We start from the raw sequence: 27,395 nt of genomic DNA on the forward strand, positions 1-27,395 counted from the left end.
GGGCCTCCAGCCGCAACATTCTCCAACCCAATCTGATGTGGGCAGGGCGCTACATTATAGCACACCCCATTTATTCTTCACCCTCAGGCACAGCAATCCCAGTGCCCGCGAGTGCTCAGGGACACTCACAGGTACTGTTACAGCGTGTGCTAGAAGCCATTCTCCCTTCCAGGTGGCACTGACCGAAACCACCCACCCCACAGCGAAGCATGCGGACAGGTCCGTTTCCAGTCATTTAGAAGTGGCCCACGAGAACGCTCACTTGCAGGACCTGTGGGCCACCCGCTGACCAACGCCGCCGTCCGCCGCCGTCAGAGGCAGTGTGGGGGGAAGCACCCAGCTTTGGAACCGAGCCACCTTGGTGGGAATCAGCATCCACTCGCAGTGTGAACTTGAGTTTCCTAATCCCTTTAGCCTCCCATGGCCTCCTCTGCACACCTGAGTGACTGCTGAGGCTGTGAGTGTGTCAGTGTGCAGGTGAGTGTGGAGTGTGTAAGTGTGCATGTGTATGCCATGTGTGATGTACCTCATGCTGTGCCAGGCACACAGGAAGGGGTGTGGAGTGAGCCCAGCCCGGTCCCTTTCCCGTGACCGGCTGGGGACATGGGAAGTGACCTGGGTGTGGACATCCTCAGTGCGCTGGGAGGCAGCCAGGGCTCACAGAGGAGGGATGTGGAGGAACTGCAAGTGGCAGGTGGAGTGTGGGGGCAGGAAGGGGGCTGGGATGGAAAGAGCTGCGTCCATGGTTGCGCAGCTGAGACCGGCTCAGCTTTCTGTGGGCTCCTCAGAACACCCGGCCCTGCTGTCCGCTGAGCTCTGAGCTGTGGGTCCCATGGCAGCTGGGAGGCCCATGGACCAGCTCAGCTCCTCAGCCTGGCTCTGGACTGAGAATGGGCTGACTCCAGAGTGGTCCTTAGCTTTCCTACATGCGGGGCATGGCCTTTTATTCAACAAACAAAATCCACAGAGGCCCTGGCGAAGCCTGTGCCTGCTCTGTGGGGGAGAGCACCCCTGGGGAGCATCTGGGCGGACAGACTGTCCCCAGGCCAGGCCTCGCCTTCATGCCGCGGAGCCAGGAGAAAGAGGCTCGGCTCCTCAGCACTGTTCCCCTTAGAAAGTTCCAGAGCCAGGACTCTGTCCCAGGTCTGCATGACTCTGTTACTTCTGCCTTTTCAACAGCCCTCCCTGAGTCAGGAGAGTAAAAACTATACCTTCACTTTCCGCACATTTCTGCCCAGACCCTGCGGGTTTACAGGTGACAGCCTGGGTCGGCCACACAGCCTGGCTCTCAGCTCCGCCTGCAGCGAGCATATGTCTTACAGGAAAACCAGCCGTCTCCCCTCAGGTGGCGCCGAAAACCCTGCCCTGCCACTGGCAGCAGCTGAGCTCACACGGGCTGTGACTTAATTAGCACAGCACTGCAGTCCGCTTCTGACTAAACGCAGCGCAGCACCGCTGTGCCCTCGCTGGGCACCGGCTGCTCGCTGCCCGCCCAGGCCGAGCCTGTGAGCCGTGGTCGTGTGTGTGTGTGTGTGTGTGTGTGAGTGTGTGTGTGTGTTTCTCTGTGTGTGTGTCTCTCTGTGTGTGAGTGTGTGTTTATGTTTGTGTGTGTGTTTGTATGTGTGTGAGTATGTGTGTGTGTGTCTCTCTGTGTGTGTGTTTATGTTTGTGTGTTTGTGTGTGTGTGAGTGTTTGTGTGTGTGAGTGTGTCTCTGTGTGAGTGTGTGTATCTCTGTGTGTGTGAGTGTGAGTGTGTGTTTATGTTTATGTGTGTGTTTGTGTGTGTGTGAATGTTTGTGTGTGTGTGTTTTTGTGTGTGAGTGTGTTTATGTGTGTGTGTAAGTGTGTGTGTGTGTCTCTGTGTGTGTGAGTGTGTAAGTGTGTGCGTGTTTGTGTGTGTTTGTGTGGGAGTGAGTGTGTGTGAGTATGTGAGTGTGTGTGTGTGTGTGTGTGTGTGTCGGGGCGGGAGCTCACCTGCAGAGAGCAGAAGGCCTGGATAAAGGGCGGCATCCGGACCAGGTAGGAGGCCACGATGATGGCGGAGGAGTAGTGAGTACAGTAGTGGCACTGGACGGTCATGTCTCCTGCAAGAGAGGACGGGCTGGTGGCGTTCCCGCCGGTGCTGGCAGGCGCAGATGGACCGCGTGGTGCTCAGGGGCGAGCAGCGAGCACGGGTCCTGTACGGGTCCTGCACCTGCAGGCCAGGGCGCCGGGCTCTGCGCACAGGGGCCGTCACAGCCTGGCTCTGGCCGCCCGGTGAGAAGCCCGTTCAAGCCCCTCAGCTGCACACCCCGCACCATCACCCCCAGTCAAAGCAGGAGGGGAAAAGTCCTCCTAAAATTGCTAAGTAAGTGAACAGGCTAAGAAAAATGCTAAGAAAAACACAGGGCCACAAGGGCACAGGGCAGAGGAACGGGCAGGATTGCACAGGGGGGGGGAGGACGAACCACGTGTGGGCTCTGACATGCGAAGTGAGGATCTGGAAGGAGGCACTGGAGCTCCCTGGGGTCAGGGTCTGTTTGAGATGGGCCGCTGTTTGCATGGGGCCAGGTGGGCCTGGGCCTGGGGGGCAGCTGAGCACAAGGTCCTCTCCCGCCTTTCCTACAGGGTGCACAGCGCACGGGGTGTGAGCTCTGGGCACGCTGCTTCTCATCTGGGCTGTACCCCTGACTTCTCTAACGCAGGATTTCTAGGCATGGGGCTGGACTCAGCAGCTTTGAAAGTTCTCCCAGCGGCTCTCACACATGGCCAGGGTGAGGGCAGGGGGTGGAAAGCTCTCTCCTCAGTGTAATTATTCCGAGGCTGGTGCGCATGGTCCCTTCAGCACAACCACGTGAAGCGCATTGCAGAGACGACGAGCTGGCCTCCACCCACCTTCCGTCTTCTCCACTTCTTTAAACCTCTGGATGAACTTCAGCCTCCTCTCCTTCGTCTGCGCTCCCATGGGCTTGGAGAGGTCCCTGAACGTCTTGGGGTTTGTCAAGTTCAACGTCTGAAAGGCAGATGTGCAGCTGGAGTTCACTCCCCGAGACCCTCGCGTGCCCCAGGAGACACGCTCTTTAGCTTTATGGCTCTCTTCCCTGCGGAAGTGTCCTCTGACCTGACCCCTCCGGTGATTAGCAGGGGAGTGGGGCTTTATGGCCCTGGAGCCAGTGACCCACAGGCTGGAGGGGAGGGAGATGGAAAGGAGAGGAGGGGGAGGAGTTTGAGGAGAAAAGTGGAGGGACAGCCTCATCTCTGAGGAGGACACGCCCCTCCTGGCAGTGATGGGGGAACAGAACAGAGGTGCCTGAGTGGGTGCAGGCCAGGGGTCCCCGATGGTTCATTCTAGCAGAGATGCTCAGTGGGAGCAGAAGGGCCTGTGCCTCCTGGGCAGGCACGAAGGTATGGGGGTGTTTATGCCCCAACGCCTTGGCACTAGCCATTCCCTGGGAGGCAGGGCCTGTGCACCTGCAGAGCCAGGCTGGCCAGAGGGAAGAGGCTCTCCCGAGACCCCACATACCACAGTGGACACCCTTACTCAACTGCCGCCTTTCCTGATTTTCCAAGATACTTAAGAGATCCAGATTTGGGGGAGAAATCTCTCAGTATTTAAATGCAGTAAAGAATCAAAATTGGGGGCTATGCAGAGAGGCTGGTGAGCCAGCACGCTGTAAAACATGAGCTAAAGCTGCAGTTTGCAAGTTCCACGTTGGACACACCTCAGCCTCAGGTGGTGTCAAGGCAGGAAGAAGCGCATTTGGCTCAGGTGGGACAGGAGGTTCCAAATGGGAGGAGCCCCTCCCCCACATCCTGAAGGCCAGCCACCAGGCCAGCAGAGCAGGAAGGCTGGGCAGAACCAGGACCCAGACACCTCCTGCCCCCTCCACAGGCGCCTCCTGGGGGCCTGCGGGCGGAGGTGCACCCTCCACGCCGGCTCCTACCCATGGCATCACCATGGCCCACTGTCAGCCTTCCTCCTCCCTCCACCCCCCCCTGCAGAGGGCCAGGCAAGCGCGCCATAAGGCATCATCGGGTCTCACCCCGCGCCTGCCCTGTCACCCCCTGTCAGTGCAGATGCTGGGTGCAGTGCACACCACCACCTCCGACTGAGCCTGGGCGACAGGGGAACAGCTCATGCCTCTCTCTTGCTCTCTCCCTCCTGTGCCGCCCCCCCGCCCCTCCACACACACACACACACACACACACACACACACACACACACATACACAGCACAGGGGCAGACCCGCAGCCGCACCCGAAGGGCAGTGTGGTCCGTGGCATTGTCTGAGCAGAGGAGCATCGTCCTTCCCGGAGGCCAAGCCAGACGCTCTCAGGCCTGTTAGCCTGGTCCTGCCTGGTCGGCCAGCTCCCAGGCAGGTCGCCTTCCCACAGGGCTGGGCAGGCCCCAGGCGGCGGGACTCAGAGCCTCGCCCAGGGTGGGGGCCGCGCGGAGCAGCCTGGGCCCAGGTGAGCTGAGCCTGGTGGCGGAGGCTCTGGGCGCTGACTTAGGAGCCTCGTTGTCCAGGGTCCGAGGCCTCGGGACCCCGCAGTGCTCCAGGAATACATACCTGTGAGGTGTAGTCCGCCAGCACCCAGGGGAACACGGGGTACTGCATGTAGTCGTTGTGGGTCCGCCCGGCCAGCGTGTTGAGGTGCATGAGGTACTCGAAATTGCTGATCTCCCTTTTCTGCCGAAGAGAGAGAGGTTGGCCCGGTCGGTCTGGCTCTCACTCCCGCACCCCGTGCCAGCCCCCAGCCCGCTCAGCTGGGGCCATCGCCCCAGGGACCTGCAGCAGTCCAGGCGGGGAGGGGCGGGGGAAGCCAGAGAGAGGCCGCTCACAGCCCAGAGGCCGGGGAAACGCTGTGTGACGGGTGGGTGTGATCGCCCGGGTGGGTAACACACACAGGCCTCGTGGAGAAATGACTGCGGACCATGGACACTCATACAGCGGGGACTTCGCAGTCACAGAGAAAGGCCGAGCAGCAGGCTCATGGCCTGTCCCTGGGACTAGGAACCCCCTCTTTCCTGTCCTGTAAGTGCATTAACTCTCCCTCCGAGGGCTGCAGGCGGACAGTCCCCAACGGAGACGGGACTGCACGGGGGAAGTTCCCGGGCCCCTGGCAAATGAGCGGGCCACCGGTCAGTCCGAGGCCCCGCTGCGGGTGTGGTCTCTGCAGCTCCAAGGCTCCAGAATCTCCTTCAACCACTGAGGTCTTTTCAGAAAATTATTGGGACACGTTGGTAAATTAAATATAAAAGGTCCCTCCTGACTCTCCATCCCTGCCTTCTTCTCCATCCCTGGGGCCTGAGCTGTTTTCTGGTTTGCATCCCCGAAGCGTTTCCTCAAACCCAGAGTCCTCTGAGGGGTCACTTACCTGCCACCTCTGCAGCATGGTCCTGTCGGAGCCGGGGTACCTCCTGTGGGACAGAAAGCATCTCAGGCATGGCGTGGAGTGGGGGTAGTGGAGGGGGGAGGTGGGGCTGCTGGGGCTGTGTGGGCCCAGGCACACAGGAAAGCCTCAAACTGTCTGGTGCAGAGCAAGCTCTTCTTGCCCATCCGCCTGCTGGCAGTGAGGGTCTGGCAGCTTCGGTCACACTTAGGTGGCCCTGATGCCAGAAGATGCTGCCCTCGTAAGTGCCGCCCATGTAGAGCCCGGTGAAGGGCAGAGTGAGTTTAGGGGCCTCACATTTCACATGGATTTCCCACCTTCTTTGCCCTTGTGAATATGATGTATTGAATGTGAATGCAATATATGTATGTGGTTAAAAATGCAAACAATATAGCTCTGGCCAGTGTAGCCCAGTGAATAGAGCAATGGTCCAGGCACTGACGGGCCGGTGTTTCCATTCCCGGTCAAGGGCACGGACCTGTCAAGGGTTGTGGGTTTGCTTCCCACCCCCTGACAGGGAGCACAAGGGAGGCAACGGATCGATGTGTCTCTCTTACTCTCTCCCTTCTCCTTCCTCTCTTCCACTCTCTGATAAAGCACAGAGAAAAATCCTCAAGTGAGGATTAACAAAAAACAACAAAACAAAACAAAAGAGTATAAAATATGAATAAATGAATATAAAATAAGGGTTTCCAAACTACCTCTTCCCTTCCTGAAGTGTCTCGGGTTCCCAGTTCCCAGGAGCTTCCTGGATGCTGGCCTGGGGTTTAAACGGGTGACAAATGGGGGCATCTCCTCCCTGAGGCCCTGCCTGCCTCGCACCCCGAGGAGCTGTCCCTCCTCCAGCCGGGCGTTCGCCTGCCCTCCTGGGTTTTGTCCTCACAACTCGTGTCCTGACCGTCTTGGACACACTTTCTGCGAGATACATTTCTGGTGGGGGGATCACTGGGCTAAGTCTGAGCATTGTCAAGTTTTCCAATTGTCAAGTATTGCCAAATTGTCCCCTTAAAAGTGTCAACTTATGTTTCTACAAATACAAACGAAATACAAATGGACCCCGGGCAATGCCGCCTTTGACCGTGTGGCAGCGGCAGTGGCGGTGGAGGGTGTGGGAGGGACCTTTCTCCAGCAAAGCCCTCCTCTCAGCAGGGATGTGCAGAGCCCTGCCCCCCGGACGGGCTGGTAGCCTGGGCTCCTTCCCATTTCTCTTCTTTCCCCTCTGTCTCCTTGCTCAGATGTTCCACCAAACCCAACCCAACTGTGCCTCTTTCCAGCCAAGTCCTCGGCCTCAGAGCTGTTCAGGTGCCACAGAGCTATCCACATGCACTCCACGTCCCACCTGGCAGGCTGGCCCTGTTCCAGCAGGCTCTGCCTAGACAAGGCTGACTTTCCAGAGCACAGGTGGGCAGGTGGTGGGGGGGTGGGGAGCAGCGCCTTTCCTCCATCACAGACCACAGACGCCGTCAGCCCCATCCCAGGCTCCCTGAACCTCCTTACTCCACTCTTTCCTTAAGGTTCTCTATACACAGAAAGCAACTCCCAGGCTGCGATTCACCTCTTCCCGAGCTGAGAAGTCATCTATTCGGTCCATCTAGTCCAGGCGAACAACAGGGAGAGAACGTGGTAAAGTTTTTCTTTAGCTTGCAAAGGCTCACGCGAAGATCCGGTTCTCCTGCGGCTGGTGGGCCTGCCTCCCACCCACCCTGACGGCAGGCCCCCTGGAGGCCACGGGAGGTGGGGGAGGGGGTGGAGACGGACCACTGCTTGGAAATGACGAGTGCTGAGCCTCCCGAGGGTGTGGCACTGAGCTACCAGCTCCTGGCGCTGAAATGGCAAATCCCAACCGCTCATCTGGCTGCTTTGCCTTGGAAGCCCGAGAGTGGAGCGGGGAGAGAGAAGCCCCATGAGCCCGCTGGGGCCCAAGAGTATGGGCTCCTGCGAAAAGGTTCTAGAATGCTACCTGCGCCTTCTATGACATTGCCCTCTGGGGGGATGTGTGCAGAGATAAAGGCGCTCACCAGCCCCTTCCTTATTTCATCAGGATGAGCGCCCATGAAGAGTCCTCATTTTACTGCCATCAAAAAAGGTGCCATTCCCAGGAGTGCCAAGACGCCTGACTGAAGGTGAGCTCTATTTTTTAAAAATGTTTTTAAAAATCGCATTAATCTGAAGGTGATCACTCTATGGGAATGTTGGAGCTCTCCAGTAATGAGCTCTTTAGCAGCTGATAAGCCACGTTGTTCATCAGCATAGCTCTCCATGAGGGGCCGAGAGACGGGTCCTAGGAACACACTCCCTCCACTTTCTTCCTCTTGAGAAGCTAACCTGGGTTGGCCTGGTTCTCACATCTAGGCTGTAGGTCCATGGAAATCCACAGAGACACAGACACTGTCACAAACCAGAGATTCCCCGCCTCCATGCGGGTAACTTCCGGACTTCATTTCTGTAACAAGTAGAATTCTTACATAGAGTTCCAGACAATATAACAACAATTGTCTAAAGTAGGGGTGTCGAACTCAATCAGAGAAGGGGCCAAAATCTGAAATCCAGCCTAAATCGCGGGCCGAATGGTTTACTGAACAGTCATAAACTGTCATTGTGATGGAAACGCAGCGGAGTGCAGTGATGACAGCATGGTGCGGGCCACATTGCAAGGCCTGGCGGGACGGATTTGGCCCACGGGCCTTGTGTTTGACACATGTGGTCTAAAGCATTACCATCTGCAAACTCTTTTTGCCTGATACCCGTGCCGAAGAGAACATGGGAGTGTAGGATGAGGGGTACCACACAGACCAGGGAAGTTTGCCAAGGCTGATGGAGCCACCCAAGGCCCACACAGAGCAGGTGCCGAGACCTCCAGTACAGCCTGTGCAGGGCGCCTGCCAGAACCCGACCTTGAGCATCGGCCTGGCTCCGAAGGCGAGCTCCATCCTCTGAAGAGGAAAAGAAAATAAGAGCAAACAGGGTGACAACCACAAACATCTCCGTTCCAGAGCCTCCTGACAACTTGCGATTGGTCTGTGTTCAGAGTTAAGTGAGCATTAGAAAATCACCAAATTATTACTGCACACCATGCCATCAACTCAATGTCGTACAAGTCCCAAAAGTCTGGAAGGTTCCACAACACTTTACTTCTAGATGATGAAATTGTGTGGCTTTAATTTTTACAAGGTTTTACATATGTGTATTTTACAATGTATTTATCATCTTGTGTATTTTATTCCTTTAAATATTTATATTTTATTATATTTTTTAAAAAATAATTTTCATGTTATTTATTCTCTAATTTAAAGTCTGTACTTTTATGGGTATTCTAGTAGGATTTCAGGTAATTAAAATTACCTACTTATCTTAACTTGCTAATTATTTTATTTTTTAAAATATTTTAATTAATTTCAAGAGAGAGAGAAAGAAAGGGAGAGGGAGAGCAAAATATTGATTGGCCACCTCCTGCACACCTTCTACACCTTCTACCAGAGATCAAGCCCACAGCCTGGGCATGTGCCCTGACTAGAAATTGAACCAACAACCTTTTGGTGCATGGGACAACACCCAACCAACTGAGCCACACTGGCCAGGACAATTTGCTAATTAGGTTAAATCCATTTATTGTCTAAATTAAATATTTTATTTTCATTTTGCATTAAACAGAACAATGGTGGGATAATATATATAAACTTTTCATCTATTTATTTTTTGCATTTAAAATTTTTACTAACTGTATTTCTAGTTTAGTGATTTATTATATTTCATATTTCCTTTAAAGTATTTCATTTTGCTTTTTTGTAGTTTCCAAAATTTTTATTGCTTAGATTAATTTTGCATTCCAAATTATTTATTTGCTAATTATCTTACTTATTTCCTGATTCTATCTAGATTGCACAATTTAGAGTATTTTTATTTTTTCATTTGTACATATGCATTTGCTAATTTTTCTACAATGTTATTTTATTATTTGCATAATAATTTGAACAGTTATCCTTTTTAAACCAATTTTCTCAATATCTGGAAATGTAATTTAAAGAACATTTTTTAACAAAAAGATTGTAAGTGCACAAATATTTTCATGGCAGCCTTATCTAGGGTAGGGCCAAATTGGAAACAGCAGGAAAAGCCATGTCCACCAGATCCAGTGAGTTCATTCAAAATGTAGATTTCAGAAACCACACACTGGCATGACATTGAGAACAGATGATTATAAAATTGTATGCTATTATGATCTTTATAGTCACTTCCATTTAATGGTGTGAAAACTGTACAAAGAGCTCTGGCCAGTGGCTCAATTGATTGGAGTGTTGTCTCATACACCAGAAGGTATGAGTCTGATTCCTGGTCAGGGATTAGGGCACATACCTAGGTTTCAGGTTGAATCCTGGTTGGGGTGAATATGGGAGGCAACTCATCTACCAATCTCTCTCTCTCTCCCTTCCCCTCCTCCTCTAAAAATCAATAAACATATCCTTGGGTGAGAATTCCCCATCTAATAAAAGAAAATATGCAAATTTATCATAACTGTGCTACACACAACAAGCCACACCCACCAGCCAATGAGGATCTAGTATGCAAATTAACCCAACCAAGATGGCTGCAGCCACGGAGCAAGCAGGAGGCTTGGGTTTTCCTGGCAATGGAGGAAGCCAAGCTCCCACAGCCCTGACCTCTGTACAAGGCTACAAAGTTTCAATTATACAAGATAAATAAATACTAACAACAATGGTAGCAGCCAAGTAGCTAGAGAGAGCAGGAGGCTTGAGTTTCCCCTGGCAATGGAGGAGGCCAATCTCCCTCAGCCTGGCTTCCACTCAAGGCTACAATGTTTCAATTATAGAAGATAAATAAATCCCAGATACCAGGGCCTCTGCTTAGGTTGCTGGGGGGGGGGGGGGGGGTGGCTGACGTGCAAACCACCATAGGCCCCTCACCCAGGCTGCCCCACATTCCAAGGGAACCCCACCCTGATCCAGAACACCCTTCAGGGAAAACCAGCTGCCCCCCACCCATGCACCAGGTCTCTATCCTATCTGATAAAAGAGTAATATGCAGATTGACCATCACTCCAACACACAAGATGGCTGCCCCCATGTAGACACAATATGGCTGCCACAAGATAGCCAGCAGTGGAGGGTAGTTGGGAGGGACCAGGTCTGCAAGGGAGGGTAGTGATAGGCAATCAGGCCAGCAGGGGAGGGCAGTTGGGAGAGACCAGACCTGCAAGTGGAGGGCAGTTAGGGGCAATCAGGCTGGCAGGGGAGTGGTTAGGGGATTATTATCAGGCTGGCAGGCAGAAGTGGATAGGGGCAATCAGGAAGGCAGGCAGGTGAGCAATTGGGAGCCAGCAGTCCTGGATTGTGAGGGATATATCCAACTGCCTGTTTAGGCCCAATCCTACTGTAGGGCAGTCAGACATCCCTCGAGGGGTCCCAGATAGGAGAGGGTGCAGGCTGGGCTGAGGGACCCTCCCCCCTTCCATGCATGAATTTTGTGCACTGGGCCTCTAGTTAAGAAATAAAAATAAAAAGGGTGCAAAAAGAAAATTGCAAGAGAGAAATAAATCCAAATAAATGAACAGGTGAAAGACAGACTTATCTTAAATGAAAGAGCATAAAAAACTATCTGGACAGATTACAAGGAAGGGTAATGATATTTCATGGGACTCGATATGGTACAAAAGGCAAAGCTGGCTTTTTCCATGTTAGCAGGGCTCACATGCCGTCGCCATGGATAGCAGCTCAGTCCTGGCCATGAACCTCCCACTAGTTACTGGGTGGGCGGTGCCCCACTGGGGAGCCCTGTGTGTCACACTGGGTGCCTGGAGACCTTTCAGCCACTGTTCTCCCTCACAGGCTGGCTTCAGGACTATGCTAATTAACTGCAGGGGAGAAACCTGTTGCTGGGTGACAGAGTCTCACAGCTGAGGAGGAAGACCTGGGACAGGGTAAGTCTCTCTGGCGCTGGCCTGCATTTATAGACGGACTTTGGCAAACAACAGCTGCTTCAAACTCTGCATTCTCTCCTTTGAGGGAGCAACTTTGGAAGTTCTGGTTCTCCCGGTGCTTCACTTACAAACCCTGAGGCAAGCTAATTCGCTAATTCATTATTTAGGAAGTGTGTGGGGAAGGGGATGGGGGGGGGGGGATGGTGGTGAGGGGGCTGGGCCTAGCAAGCAGCTGCTGTTCTCAGGGGCCCTGTGGGCTGGCCTGGGAGGGCCAGGTGTGAATCCACAGGCTTCAGGGTCACGTGGAATTCTTCCTCCAGAGTCTGAGTCTCCCTGAGCACTTTATGGCTCCACAACCAGGCAGAGACTAGTGTTTGAGCTGCTGCTTCCCCTCACTGGGCACCCCTTTGAAGAAAGTGCCCTGCGGATACAGGCTCACCTTCAGTGGAGCTCACTTTGTCCTGCTCACAGCCGGGAGCTCTGAGCACAGCCATCTTTTGAGAAATCTGGAGGCAACCCCTTGCACAAGCCATCTTGAGCACTGGAACCTTCTACAAGTGGTCCCGCCTGCCTATAATTGCAGTCTCCATTTTTATATTCCCTGTGAGCCTGTCTCCGAAGGCTAGATAGCACTGAGCAGCAGGTAGCAGAGCCCGGCTCCTCGCCCACAGGCGCATCCCCACCCTGCCCACCCCCATGCACACTCTGCAGAGTCAAATGCCTATTCTAGAGGCCTGGCCAGGGGTTCCAGACGCACCCCTCGGTGGCCCATGTGGCTTCCTGTGTGAAGGCAGGCAGCTACACGGAGTCTCACCAGAGGGAGGCAGGCTGTGACATGCCCAGTGAGTGGGTCTCCAGGGAGAGGATAAATATATACAATGACTTTTGAATGTGACTACGGAGCAAAGTTTGCATTATTTTCCCTTGAGAGATGGCTTGCAAGAGAAATACATTTCTCATCCATTTGTCGTGAACCTTGCCATGAAGTTAGTCCCACATCCTGGCTGAGAACAAGTGGTGACTTTGGGCTTTTAGTTCTACAATGTGTCCATTCTGCATCTCAGTGCTTCAGTCCAGAGGGTGAAGTAATTGTTGTGAGATCACGTTAGCAACATGTTTAAAAATATCAGATACGTCCAAAGCCAGTCTTACTTAAAAATATTAAGATACATGAGCATGAAGCAGCAGATAAACTCTATTATCACAGTGATGATAATGATTTTACGACTGAAATGCTTGGAAATATTTCCATTAAAATATGGGTTACCATTACATTTTTAATTTAGATATCCATGGGGTGTCCCACCATGCTGTTTGATTCACAATGAGTAGATTAAAAAATAATTAGAAATTAAAGTCAAACCAACTGGTCCAGTTTTTCCGAAGTACAAAAACAAGGCGATGTAGTACATTTAGCAACTCCTCACATTTGGCCTCTGAGCTGCTCTTGTGAAATATAATCTGTTATTTGTCTATCGATCTGTCCACCAGACATCCCACCATCTATTCACCTTTCTTTCTGTCTATAATTGCCCGCTCCCCTGTGGGTTGGTCCCGCCCTTTAGGATTCTGGGAATGGATAACAGACCATCTACCTTGTTTTAGTTGTATCCAAAGACCATCTTTTTCACACTTCCTTTGCCAATATTAACTCTCCTGCTCAGGGAGGGGGTGGGCAGGTGTCCGCCATGTGGGGAGGGAGGCCCCGGTCTTTGCAGGCTCCTGTCAGTGGTCTGCTTCTAGTGTCACTCAGTAGCTTAGGGCCCAGCCTGGACTCTGAGCAACACAGCAGCCCCTGCCCTACAACCAAGAGCAAGTGGCCCGGACAGGTCAGGTGGCCCTGAGGGAAGCGTGGTGGGGGTGGGGCTTTCTGGGACCCAGACACATGGGGAGGAGGTGAAGTGCACTCTGCCGGCCCCCACGCAGCCTTGCCCGTGATGAATGGGCAGGCTCAGAGCCGAAGTTCCTGCTGGAGAGCAGCTCCCTAATGGAGAAGTGCTCTGCAGGCAGCTCCAGGCTGCTTCCTCCCATTACTCATCGGAGCTGGGACGGCTTCTACCTATGGGGGCAGGGAGGCAGGCTCAGCTGGACCAAACTGGCTCATCTTCAATCTCCTAGAAGCACCCCCTTCTTCTAGGGCACCTCGTAACCCGTGCTTGGTGTGTTTGCCCCCTGAGCTGAACTTGACCTTATATATGACACACAAGAGAGCCCAGCTTTGGGGTGGCGGGGAAGCTGGTGGCCAGGTCAGTGACAAGTTGGGTTTTAGCTCTTTGGTTTGGGGACTGGCCACGTTCCCTGCTCAGCTGTGTAACCGGCTGGCACGTAGGGGCTCTCAATAGGCTTTTGAATGAGTGAACAAATCAAGGAACGCAGGAATAAGCGTTGACTTGGCTTGGGTCCCAAAAGACTAATTAGAATCACGGACTAGGAAAACTGTACTATTTGTTCAGGCCCATGGGCTCGAGTTGCCAATAAAAGCTGGAGCTCTGACTGTTTGGGGTACAGGCATACGAACAACTGTCCTATGCTCATCTCAAGTGCAAATGTCCTGGGCATCTTGTCCTTTCCTTTGCTGAGTCTGGCAAATTCCTTATTAGTCCATCTTTTTAAAATTAAATTTTAACTCAAGTGCAGTCGGACAGTTTCTGACACACCACCTGTGCAGAGCTGTTCCCCACCGTGTGCACACACGGCAGTGCCTGCCTATATGCATTTGGATGAATCTACAAGGCACGACAGGGCGGAGGTGGGTTGGGGATAAAATGTCCCAGACTGCCAAGCTGGACTGAGCCAGCAGCTGTGGTAAGAGACAGAGCAGAATGAAGAGGCCCAAAGATTTTGAAGTGTTCTTAAAGAAGTTTCAAATCTACTTACAATAAAATGGCCTTTTGTTGTGCAGACAGCCCTCTGAGCTTTAGCACATGCTTAAGCTGGACCTCCATGGCCAGCATGTAGGTGGCGCAGGCTCTCCAGCAGCTCACGCCGCCTCCTCTCCTGCAAAGCTTCCCCATCCCACTGATCTGTCCCCTGTACCTTTCACTGTGGCTTTTCCAGATGCCATTAAATACAGCTATTCCTTATGCGCACTACTGAGCTTGGTGTCTTTGCCTCAGCAAAATGCTTTTGAGATTCACCAAGTTGCTGCATGTCCTCCTCATGCTTAATGCTATGCCATTGTCAGGATGGGCCACTATGACTTCTTCTATCTACCCGCTGAAACTCCTCGGGAGGTTTTCTGTGTGTGTGTGTGTGTGTGTGTGTGTGTGTGTGTGTGTGTGTATGCATGTGTTTCAATTATGAAGAGAGCAGTTATAAACATACATGAACCATTTTTTTGTATGAATGCAGTTCTTGTTTTTCCAGGTAAACACCTACTTGGAGAAACACCAGGTCATATGATAAGTATATGGTTAATGTTATAAGAAATTGCTACTGTTTTTCAGTGACTATCCATTTTGAATTCTCATCAGCAATATATGAGCACTCTTAGTTGCTTCATATCCTTGACAAATCTTTGTACTACTGGTCTTTTTGTTTTAGTTTTATTTTAGAAATTCTAATAACTGCAGTGGTATCTGTGATTTTAATTTGCATTTTTCTAGTGACTAAGGACACTGGGCAAAACTCTCTGTGGGCTGATCTGCCAAACATATAACTTTTATGGTGAAATGTTTTATTAAACCTTTTGGGCAAATTTTTAATTGCATTGTTTACTTTCTTACTTTTGACCTTGAGTTCAATTTGTCAGTATTTTCGTTATGGATTGTGCTTTTGCCTAACTCGAAGTCATAAGGATTTTCCCCTATGTTTTCTTGTTAAAGTTTTATGGTATTGTATTTTATATTCACAGTTATCATTAATTTTGAGTTAGGTCATTTATCTTAGGTCATTTCACTAGGCTGGATGCACTTTTGTTTGAATATGGGTAACCAACTGCTCCAACACAATTTAATTAATATTTATTTTTTCTCTATTGAATTTTCTCTGAACTTTGTCAAAAACTAATTGATTATATTGACCATAGTTATGTGACCTTATTCCTGGACTCTATTGTCTGCCTCACTGACTTATATTTCTGTTCTTTCACTAATGATAGATATTGTAATTATGGGATAAGTTTTAAAATTGGGAAGCACAAATCCTCCAGTTTTATTTTTTTAATTATTTTGGATTTATAGTTCCTTTCAATATAAATTTTAGAATCTCTCTATATATCCTATATAATAAAAGGGTAATATGCAAATTGACCCTAACAGCAGAATGACCGGGAATGACCAGTCGCTATGATGCACACTGACCAGCAGGGGGAAGACATTCAATGCAGCAGCTGTCCCTGGTGGTGAGTGCGGTCCCACAGGGGGATCTTTGCTCAGTGCTAAGGATGTCCAACTGCTGGCTTAGGCCTGCTCCCCACAGGGTGTGGGCCTAAGCTGGTAGGTGGACATTGCCTGAGGGCTCCTGGGCTGCCAGAGGGAGCAGTCTGGGCTAAAGCCTAAAGCACTCCCCCCCCTCCCCCCAGTGCATGAATTATCGTGCACTGGGCCTCTAGAGAGTGATTGTGAGTGTGTGTGTGTGTATGTATGTGTGTATGCTATATTCCTGTTGGAATTTTTATTGGAATTGCATTGATCTTCAGACCAATTTGGGAAGAATTGACATCTTAACTATACCGAGTATTCCAACTCATAGTCATGGTATGTTTGTACATTTATTTAGATCTTTGCTTTCTTTCATCAGTGTTTTATAATTTTGGTCATAGAAATCCTGCACATTTTTTTTTTTTTTACTTATGTGAAATACAGAAATGTTTTTTGTGTTTTTTTCTAAAGCATTACTATTTTTCAAAAATTTTCATCAATAGTATATAGAAATGTAGTGGGGTTTTTGTGTGTTAACTCTGTATCCTGCAACCTTGTTAAACTCAAAAAATTTATAGGATTCTCTGTGTGGACAAATTAAGGCATCTGTAAAGTGAGACATTTCATTCTTTTTTATTGCACTGGCTAGAATTCCAATAAAATGTTGAGTAGGAATAACAAGAGTGCACCTTCTTTCCTTGTTTCCAAACTTAGGGAGAAAAGCATTTAATTAATCACCAAGCCTGATTTAGCTGTAGGGTGTGTGTGTGTGTGTGTGTGTGTGTGTGTGTGTGTGAGAGAGAGAGAGAGAGAGAGAGAGAGAGAGAGAGAGAGAGAGAGAGAGAGAGAGCGCTCTTTATCAGGCTATAAAAATGCCTTTATATTAGTGGCTTGCTGAAAGGTTTTGTCATGACTAGATGTTAAACTTATACCATGTTTTTTCAGCATCACTTGATATGATCATGTGCTTTTTTCTTTTGAACCTGTTAATATGCTATATTACATCTATTTCTGAATAACTAATCAACTTGCATCCCCACTCGGCTGTTGTGTATTATTCTTTTTATATATTGCTAGATTCAATTTATTTATTTTGTTGAAGACTTTTATGCCTTTGTTTATCAGGGATATTGCTGTGTAGTTTTCTTTCTTTATATTGCCTATGTGTGATTTTAGTATCAGGGGAATGCTGGCCTGAGTTAGGAATAAGTTAGGAATAACTAGTATTCCTTCTTTTATTTTCTTGAAAACATCATGTAAAAATGGTTGTTGTCATCTTTAAATATTTGGTAAAATTTGCCAATAAAATAATTTGGTCCTAGAGGTTTATTTTTTTGGATGCTTTCAACTATAAATTCAGTATCTTTAATAAATAGATTTTTATGGGTTTTCTATTCATGAGTGAGATTGGTTTGTGGTCAACTTTAAAGCTTATTCTAGAGTTGTTTGTATTATTCCCTAATCAACCCTTTAATGTCTGTGGGATTTTAGTGATATCCTCTTTTTAATTACTTATATTAATAATTTTGTCATCCCCTTTTTCCATTGTCAGTCTGGCTAGAGATTTATCAATTTTATTAATCTTCAAAGAACCAGCTTTTAGTTTTATTGATTTTCCCCATTGTCTTTCTCCTTTTGGTTTTACTCCTTTTGATTTCTGCTCCTGTCTTTATTATTTCCTCCTTGTGCAGGCTAAATGTTTATTTTGTTATTCTTTACTGGTTTCCTAAGGTGGGCATTTATATTATTGATTTTTAAAATTTTCTTAGTATGAACGTATAAGACCACTGCTTTAGTTGCATACCATATGTTTTGATATGTTCTATTGCATTTTTGTTCAGTTAAAATATTTTTCATTTCCCTTGAGATTTCTTTGACTCATGAAGTATTTATAAATATTTTTAAAATTAATTATTTGGAGATTTTTCCAGTTATAGTTCTGATATTGTTAATTTAATTCATTTGTATTTGTTAAGGTTTGCTTCATGGCTAAGAAGGTAGTCTATGTGTGTGAATGCTGGATGTGTGCTTGAGAAGAGTGTGTATCCTGTTGCTGGTAGAGTGTTTTCACATGTCAACTAGATCCAGTCCATTGATGAATGTCCAGTTCTATATTGTTGGTTCTCATGGTGGGGGTAGGGAAGCAATTTTGCCCACTGTGGACAGTTGGTGATATTTAGAGACATTATTGATAAGTAGTGTAGAGTTACTGGCATTTAATGGGTAGAGCCTTCTATGATAAACATCATACAATCACAGGACAGGCATCCTCTCCCATCAGCCTCCCCCCTGTCCGTTTTCCCCTGCCCCCACCAACAGAAAAGCGGTATCTGGCCCCAAAGGACCATAGGGCCAAAACTGAGCAACCCAATTCCTTGTGGAATTTCTCTCACGTTGTTGCATTGATTATTGAGAAACAAGGATTGACATTTCGTATTGTAATTATAATTTTTTTCATTTATCCTTTCAATTTTATCAGCTTTTGCTTCATTTATATCAAAGCTCTGTTGTTCAGTATGCACACATTTAGAATTTTTATATCTTCTTGATAATGCGTCCCTTTATCAATACTATATTTTATAATATTCTTAATCTTGGGTAAATTTTCATGCTCTGAAATATACTTTGCCCATACTGATATTAATAAAGTCACTCAGTTTTCCTTTAATGTTTGCATAGTTTGTGTTTTCCCATTTTTCAAAACTTACTTTTATTTTTTTAAAGTGGATTTCTTAAAGATAGCATATAATTGGGTCTTTTATCATCCACTCTGGTAGTTATGCTTTTAATGAGTGTGTTTGGGACATTTTCATTTAAGGAAAGGGTGGATATGCTTGGATTTAGGTCTGCTATTTTAATGGTTGTATTTTGCTTCTTCTATTCCCCTCTCCTGCTTTCTTTTATATTATGTGGATTTTTCTTAGATGTATAAATACAATTTATATAGTGAATTTTTACTAGATGTACACATAATTATATTTAGGTAGGGATAGATAATATTACACTTTTTATAATTATACATAGAATCTATTTTCAAATTTATGCACCTAGTTTTTTACTGTCTTTAGTGATTGCTCTGGAGATTTAGGCAGCACACTTCCCTTCCATAGTCTACTTAGAGTTACTATTTCACCGCTCCAAAAGCATGCCAAAGCCTTGCCTTCCACACAGCTCCGGTCCATGTCCCCGGTTACATTGTGCTTGTCATATCCCATCTCTGGGCATTGAAAACCCCATTAGACAGTATTAAAATTCTTGCTTTCAACCATCACAGATATTTTAGAGACCTTAAGAGGAGGAAATAGTAAATTATGTTTAACAGAAATTTACCATTTCTGTTGCTATTCTTAAGTTTAGCCCAAAGCACAAGTATCTCTCTAGTATGAGTCCCTTTCATCTGAAGAACTTTCTGTAGCATTTCTTTTACAGCAGTTCAGCTGGTAGCGAATCCTTCTATTTGTCATTAACCTGCGAATTAAGTTCTGGCCCTTCTGCTGATTCTGTGATCATGGTGCCAGGGTCCCTCTGCTTTTCGGATACTGGGCGGTGCTACTGGGTCAGGTCCTCTGTCCCCCCAGGCACCAGCCCGGAACCTGCACAGCGGTTTCTCAGCGCAGTATGAGTCGTGGGGTTCTGCGTATGGCGTTTGGTACTGAAGACCCTATCCAGGGTTTCATGCATGCACCAGCAGCTCAGGGTGTATCCCGGAGTCCACGCACAATTTTATAAACACCCTCCTCCGTGCAATCTTCCAGCATGAGTGGCTCCCTGCAATGCCCCGCCTGAGCCCTTGGTCTACTGGTTGGAAATCCAGGCGTTTTGTTTTCTAAATCGGCTGTTCACTTCTTTCCACCCTTTGCCTCCAGGGCCAGTGACAGTTGGAGAGAAAGGCAACTCCTGCTGAGACAGGGTGTGCAGAGAATGGTTCTCTGCCTTGGTCTGGGACTTGGTGCCTGCGTGGCTGACTGTGAGGCAGGCCTGCCTGGGGCCAAACCCCCTCTGAACCTGACTCCCCCTGACACCAACGCAAGGCCTCCTGCACCCCCTCTGAACCTGACACCCGCCCCCTCCCCACCCCGTTGCTCTTCTGGGCCAGAGAGAGAGGCTCTTCTTGGAAATTTTTCCATCACACCCGATGCACAGCTGCTCCAACGTTGGAGTTACTTCTCCCGTCGCTGGCAGCCTTTGTGGCCAGCGTGCTGGGAGTGCGGGCTGCGCTGTCCGAGCAGGACTGGAGGTGGGTGCCCTGGTGGGGCGGCTTAGACAGGGTGGACTGACTCCTACCTGATTGGGTCAGACTTGAGTTTTCAAGCTGCTTTCCTCCCTCTGGTTTCTCAGAGCGATGTGAGATAGAGCCTCAAATGCGTGGTCTTGGGGCTGTCTTCAGTAATTATGCCTGAATGAGGCCGGGCCTTCTTTCTAAAGCAGAGGTTCCGCTCTCCAGGCCTGCTCAGAAGAGCATTAAGGATGCTGAGGGCGGACAGGTGCTCTCCCTGGCTTACTCTGGGGACCTCCGTCCATCCAGGAGGCTGTGGTCCAGGGGGACCAGCACAGGGTGGGATCCTCCGTAGGTGTGGCCGTGGCGGTTCACAGTGAGCATGGGGAGGGCAGTTTTCACCCGCTTCCTTTGACACTGAGGATTATTGGAGGAGGAAAATGTGATAGTGGCGCACACGGGCTGGCTGCTGGCACTTCGTGTGCTTTTGAACTTGGTTCCTGAGAAAGAGCCTGGATGACGGAGCAGAGAAACTTCAGGCACCTGGCCACCCACCCACCGCGAGCATTTGTCTCCTTATGTCAGCCCTGTGGTTCCACTGAGAATTCAGCAGACACACCCTGGCAACCTTAAGCTAACTCTAAGGAAAGACTAGGTTTAGGTGAAGGTCTGGGAGTGTTAGGTACACATACACATTACATATACCCCTGGGCTGGGGAGGGAGAGGGTGTCTTTGGAAGTCCAGGACAATGAGCGATTATTAAGCCAGGAAATGACACAGCGAGATGGACACTGAGCCTCCTTCAGCCCGAACCTGCCCCTCTTATTTACATGTGGGAACCGAGGTCTGAGGAAGGCATGCAGTTTACTTAAGGTCTTTATGTAGATGACTTCTGATGATGCCCTAATTTCTCTCCACTTTCCTCTTTTCCACCTTTTAAATGGTTAGAGAGCAAGGTATTATGATTTGGGAAAAGCCCAATACTCTCATGCCATCTCCTAACTTGATATTTTTCTCTTATCAGAGTATATCTTCTAACAGTTTCAAGTGACTTTTTCCTCAATCTGATCACCAACCAACCAGAACAGCACACTTCACACATATTTCTTTACTAAAGAGCATGGCCAAGAGTGGGAAGGGGCCCAAGGGCAAGAAGATCACCCTCAATGTGGCCAAGAATTGTATCAAAATCACCTTCGATGGGAGAAAACGCCTCGACTTGAGCAAGATGGGGATTACCACCTTCCCGAAGTGTATTCTGAAACTCACCGACATAGACGAGCTTGATCTTAGCCGGAATATGCTCAAGAGAATCCCTGATTCAATCTCCAAGTTCCAGAACCTACGGTGGCTGGATCTGCACAGCAACTACATCGATAAGCTCCCCGAGTCCATCGGCCAAATGACGAGTCTGCTCTTCCTCAATGTCAGCAACAACAAGCTGACCACCAATGGGCTGCCCGTGGAGCTCAACCAGCTGAAGAACATCCGCACCGTGAACCTGGGCCTGAACCACCTGGACAGCGTGCCCACCACACTGGGTGCTCTGAAGGAGCTCCACGAGGTCGGGCTCCATGACAACCTGATCACTGCCATCCCCACGAGCATCTCCAAGCTCCCCAAGCTGAAGAAGCTCAACACCAAGCGGAACCCCTTTGTCCAGCCGGAGGAGACGGATGCATTCATAGATTCCATCAAGAGGCTGGAAAACTTATATCTGGTGGAGGCGAAGGATCTGTGCGGGCCTTGCCTGAAGAAATGTCAACAGGCCCGAGACAAGCTGAACAAAATCAAGAGCCTCGTCACGACAACATCGAAAAAGAATGTTTTTAGCAATTTCATCGCGCCCAACTCCACGGCCAAGGAGACCCAGGAAGAGTGGAGGTGACCTTGTACCCTGACCCTGAGGCAGGAAGGGAGCAGGGAGGGAGGAAAGATGGCGATGGGCTGCTTCCACAGAAAATTGAGAGATTACCTGCAATAGTGCTTTCGGCTAAGTCCATAAAATGCTTCCCTACCATCTTGCTTGTGATTTTGTTGACTGAAGGGCTTTCAGTTCTTTGTCATTGTCTCTCGGCATGTGCACCCGCACACATACAGGCATAGGAGTAAGGAAAGGACTGACAGCTCACTCCGCTCCAGAGCTCTCCTCCTGCCACAGCCCCGTGGCCCGGCAGCTGAGACACCACACTCTTAGCTTCATCACCGTGCACTTCGGGACTAGCCACCAGCTTTCCTTGTGGGGCTTGTTCTATGGAGCTGCTCTGGGTCAGAGCCTCAAAGATCAGAGGCAGCAAGGAGGCAGAGCGACATTTAGCTTGGGAAGGGAGCAAAGCAGAACTAGGAAGATATTATCATTAAGTATGGGCAACATCTTGAGCTCAGAGCAGTTCTCTCTCTCTCTCTTTCTCTCTCTCTCTCTCTTTCTGTTTGCATCATCTGCTCTAGGCGTGTTCTCTCCACTCAGCCTGCAAGCCCTGGGCTGTGAATGAGGAAGCTCCACTCCCCTCTTACTCCGCCCAATTCTTTCCCAGTCTCTGGTGGGAGGAAGGAAAGAACGGCTGTAGGTATGGGTTAGTATGGTCAGTAAGTAAGTACCTTACCAACCCTGTTCTTGGTGCAGGGACTGTATCTGTAGGGCAAAGCGTGGCTCACCCTGGCCACCTGTAGGGAAGACACACTAAAAGCAGACAGACAGAGGAAGACAGGCTCTCGGACCATGCGGTGTGCATGGCTGGCTTGGCAGAGAGAAAATCAAAAGCTGCAGTTGGCCAGAACAAGGTTCAGGGCAGCTCTTTCTCTGTCTTTTCCCTGGGTTCTTACTTAGCTTTGGCTCCCTCATCTGTAACATGGGGATGATACGACCCCAACTCAGAACCACTGAGCACCTTCGGGGACAGCACACAGGGTAAGCATTCAGTAGAAGTCAGTTCTCTAAGACCTGGGGCTTTGTGCGTCTCAGACCTGAAACCCACTTGGGACAGTGTCCCTCTTTGTACCAGATCTTTGGGCAGAAATGACAGTGGTGGAGCCAGTCCTCACGGAGTAGAGGCCTTTCTGTACCACTCACACCTCCATATGCCTAAAGCCAAAGTTCAAGAAAACCATCTTCAGGGAAGCTTTTACACTCTTTAATCAGGCTCCTCTGTTGGCAGCAAGTCCTAGAGAAGTCGTTGGAAAGCACTAGGGGTCCATGGTTCAGAAGGAGGAGCATATGTCTTTGTTCACATTACAAACCATAGCAGACAGCATACTTCGCTTCCTCATTCCACACTGTCCATTTCTATCTGTAATGCTTTGTCATGACAACTCCATCATATTTTATGAGGAAGGGAAATTTCAGAGGAAGGGAGAGGGAGAGGTAGAAGCATCAATGATGAGAGAGAATCACTGGTCAGCTGCTTCCTGACTGCTTCCAACTGGGGATCCAGCCTGCGACCGGGCAGGTGCCCTGACCAGGAATGGAGCCACGATCTATTGTAGTTCATAGGTCGAAGCTCAACCACTGAGCTATGCCAGCTGAGGACTGACTTTGTGTGTGTGTGTGTGTGTGTGTGTGTGTGTGTGTGTGTGTGTCCTGGCTGTGGAAGAGCAGTGTGTGTGTGAAGTGTGCGATGAGCTGCCAGACCAGGAGTTATTGCAAGCATGTGGGGCCTGGACCATGACCCAAGGTCGCCTTCCCGCTGTTCCAGCTGCTTCTTCCCAGGGAGGGCAGCATCCATCAGGGGCATGAGAACACCAGCAGAGAGTGCTGGCGTGGCGTTGGAATCCACCCCGTGGCCATTTCTCCCCTGAGACACTTCTCCTTAGAATTAGTGTTCCTTCTCGTTTAGCTAAGGGTCAGCAAATAACAAGAGGCAGGAGAAAAGATGCCCTTGGCCACTAGGGAGGACCGTGGTCTAGACCATGTGTGCCCTCTGTGCCCTATCTGCCCCACCACTCAGTCCCCACTGCCCTTGTCCTCGGTGCCTTCTCCAAGCTCCTCTCCTGGGTTCGCTGCCCACGGAGTGGTTGGCGTGCAGGTAACGTTTCCGCGCCAGCTTTGTTCTAGGTGCTTCGTTGTGTGTGTGTTCTCAGTGTGTCTCAGGAAGAGGTTTTTGCTGAGCCAATGGACAGGGCTTTGGGTTGCCACAGGATACATTCACATTAGACACCTTGTTAGCCAGGAAAGCCTGGTGGTAGGATGAAGCGAAGACTGGGGATGGAAATCAGGAGTCATTTTCTATATTTTATTTCTGTCAAAGAAAAGGTTTGATGTTGACGTTCCTTCATGCTGTAAAATAGCACAGACATCTTTAGTTCCTGGAAATTCTATTAAGCCTAAAAATACTTGATAGAAAAACCATGGGGTTTTTCTTTCCTCAACTGGAATAAAAAACCTATTCTAACCCAGGCATCACCCTCTCTGAAAGCCAGGCATGCCTTAGGTGACCCCTGTGAGACCTCTGCCCTTGTGCTGTGCCTCTGTGACCTGCAGTCATTGCCTTGGCCTCTTGTGTCTCCATCCCCAGGATAGTCCGGAAAACCTCCGAAGAGCTTATGGAAAATTTGAAGACTAATCAGCTAACAGAAACACTCAACTCTGAAGAAGAAACAGCCTTCAGTTATGAAAAGAAAGTGAGTGGCAATGGGAACATTCTAGAAGCAAGCTCTCCAGTGCCAGCTGAGCCATTGGCTTGATTCTTCAATTCACTTTGCCTTTCTTTGCTTTAGATCATCTGTGTGTTAAAATGACTGTGGAAAATATTTGTTTTTTAAATGTATATAGATACAATATTTAAGAAAATAGTAGATATAAATTATAGACAATTGAAATTGTAAAATAAAACTTTAAGGCTTAAAAGAGTTATGGTCTCTGCACTTCACTTAAACTGGTAAAATCCCGACACTAGTCACCTGTTTTAAGTTATGTATGCATAATGCAATACATCCAGTAAACAAATTTATACAGAGAAATAAAAAAAAAATCATAGAGAAATATACTAGGAATACTTTAGATCAATCAAAGTGGAATTTTAACAAATCTTGAAGGTAGGAAGGAAAAAGAAAGCGGAGAAATGAACAACAGGGAAAATACTAGGAGACAGAAGTGAAGTGGCAGACATCGTCCTAACATTTTAATCATATGGTCAATGCACCTAGTCTTCTTCATTGCAATGGCTCCGAACTAGATAGAAACAAGCACATGGCCCTGACCAGGCAAATGGCTAGCCAAACTGTGGGCTGCCTAGACCTGGGAATACGACTCAGCAACAACAAGGAATGGATTATGGATGCATGCACCAATGTGGATGGAGCTCAGCGACATGATTCTGTGTTTAAAAAGCCAATGTCCCAAAGTCACATACTCTATGATTCCACCTGCAGAACATTCTCGAAGGGACAAAATGATAGAAATGAAAAGCATATCAGTGGTTGCCAGGCTTTCGGGTTGACGGGGTAGCAGAGGGATAAAGCTGATTGCTGTTGATGGGGGTAGTTGCACACAACCACATATATGACAAAACGACAAAAGACTGCGCACACATATGTCAATTTCCTTCATGCTGTAAGGAAATTGTTTCCTGGTTTCCTCGGTTTGAAATTGTACTGTAATTGCATAAAATGCAACTATTGGGGGAAATTCAATGCAGCCTTCATAGGGACTCTTTGTATTACTTTTGCAACTTCCTGTGATTCTGGAGTTAATCTAAAATAAAAAAGTTAAAGATAATCTCACAACCTAGATGCAGCGATAAACAGACCTTTGGTCATGTGTCAAGAGCTAGCCTGTGAGTGACTATGGGAAGCTGAAAGCTCTCAGGAGCCACCGAGCTATGGCATTTCAGGATAAAGAGCCCCTTTGCCTCAGTTTACCAAACTAGTCTAAGCTACCATTGTTGATTGTGTCCTTCATGATTCCTGAGAAAGATGCTAAAATAAAAGAACATGCCTGGCGTCTTGACCCATGTCCCAGGTTTTCGGTGGGTGGCTGGGTACCTTGAACTAGTGAGTTTCTGCCTTCCAACGATTCTTCTCTGGGCCCAGGTCTGAGCTGCGTGGTCTCTGCGGCTGCCCTCCCAGGCTGTGCTACCGAGAAGCCCGGGAACATGCCTATGTGCCCGTGAGGGCTGCAGCTCTCCCTGCTAAGCAAGCACGGGCACTCACAGGCTCAGCCTCGCACTGCTCAGCAGCGGTGGTCTCTAGGGAGTGGGGCTGTGGAACAGCAGGGGGAGGAGGACTTGAATCTTGGCCTCCACGCTGCCGGCAGTGGGGCTTGGGTGTTACTGACTGACTTGGGAGATCATCTTCTTATAGCTATTTATAGCTTGTTATGGTTTGTTTTCTAAGTTCTCCCATTATTTTTCAAAGACAACTATAAAGGAAATTCTGACAATGCTCAGCTACAGACCTTTATCCCAAAGTGGATTTCATTCTAAACATTATTAAGTAAACTATCCAACTGAGAGAACAGTCCAGAAACTGCAACCCCCAACAATTGGGTCACGCCCAACAGTGTCCCCCAATAGAGCGTGTCTCTTGTCGAAGAGCAGGGCCCTGGAAGGGCCTTCCATATCTGAGAAGCTTGTGGTTGGTGGAGTGTCTAAAACACAGCCAGACATGTTTAAAGGCCAGCTGTGTGGATTTGGCTGGCCCTCGGGAATCAAGTGAAAAGGCACAGAACCATGGCTGCGGAGCCCTCGGAAGGCTGCGAGCTGCCCTGGGCGGAGAGAAGGGCTGGGAAGGAGACAGAAGAGCCCACAGCATGGACACCACCCGCTTTTAATCAACTGCTCCATAAACACCCCAATACACAGCAGATGATCCTGAGACTGAGCAAAGGATTACAATTTGAGCTCAAATTGGTGAAGTCCCAGAGGACACGTTGGCTGCTGCAGCACCGCCCCACCACGTGCCCAGACTGCCTGCTGACCTCAGTGCCGAGGACTGACGATGTGACCGGGGCTTCCTTGTTTGTCAAAGCTCCCCTTCCGTTAGCTCAATAAGTACTATGCACTGTTCCCAACTGCCCTCAGCAGAGGGGGAGGGAGGGAAGGAGAAAAGAAAGAAGAGAGAGAGAGAGAGAGAGAGAGAGAGAGAGAGAGAGAGAGAGAGAGAGAGAGAGGAGGGAGAGAAACATCAATTGGTTGTCTTCTGTACCTGCTCTGATTGGGGACTGAACTCACATCCCAGGTATGTGCCCTGACCAAGAATCAAACTGGCAACCATTTGGTGCATAGGAAGATGCTCAAGCAACTGAGCCACTCCAGCGGGGCAGCAGCTCACTCAGCTTATGTTTTCCACGGGTCTCCACGCTTGGGGCTGTCTTGGGTGACGCCAGGCAAGCACAGATGGCTGTGGAGCATCCTGCTCCATTGGCCTCCGAGGGCCACGAGGAAAACACTAACACAACGGAAATGCTGTTGGGCACAGGGCCCAGCCCACCCACAGTGAAGCTGGTGCCCAGGCGGATGTCAGGATATCTCTATGGGTGGGAAGTGATTTCTGCACATTAGCTATTCCACGTGG

At 48.9% G+C, this 27,395-nt stretch overlaps 2 protein-coding genes across 2 annotated transcripts in view; one reads left to right on the forward strand and one right to left on the reverse strand.

Moving 5' to 3' along the window:
- The window catches only part of WDFY4 (WDFY family member 4), a 235,169-nt gene that overhangs the window by 25,067 nt on the left and 182,707 nt on the right, over window positions 1-27,395 (reverse strand). Inside the window, exons 48-51 of the mRNA XM_045570637.1 lie at window positions 5,359-5,401; window positions 4,551-4,670; window positions 2,875-2,992; window positions 1,975-2,084 (exon numbers count right to left, since the gene is read on the reverse strand). Coding sequence (XP_045426593.1) covers window positions 1,975-2,084; window positions 2,875-2,992; window positions 4,551-4,670; window positions 5,359-5,401 — 391 coding nt within the window. The remainder of the gene's footprint in view (window positions 1-1,974; window positions 2,085-2,874; window positions 2,993-4,550; window positions 4,671-5,358; window positions 5,402-27,395) is intronic.
- On the forward strand, window positions 20,983-22,999 carry LRRC18 (leucine rich repeat containing 18). Its single transcript, XM_045570686.1, has one exon. The coding sequence runs from the start codon at window positions 21,007-21,009 to the stop codon at window positions 21,772-21,774; it is 768 nt and encodes a 255-aa protein (XP_045426642.1). The 5' UTR covers window positions 20,983-21,006; the 3' UTR covers window positions 21,775-22,999.

This window comes from Pipistrellus kuhlii, unplaced genomic scaffold, assembly GCF_014108245.1.
Source record: "Pipistrellus kuhlii isolate mPipKuh1 unplaced genomic scaffold, mPipKuh1.p scaffold_m20_p_35, whole genome shotgun sequence".
In the NCBI taxonomy this organism is placed as follows: domain Eukaryota; kingdom Metazoa; phylum Chordata; class Mammalia; order Chiroptera; family Vespertilionidae; genus Pipistrellus; species Pipistrellus kuhlii.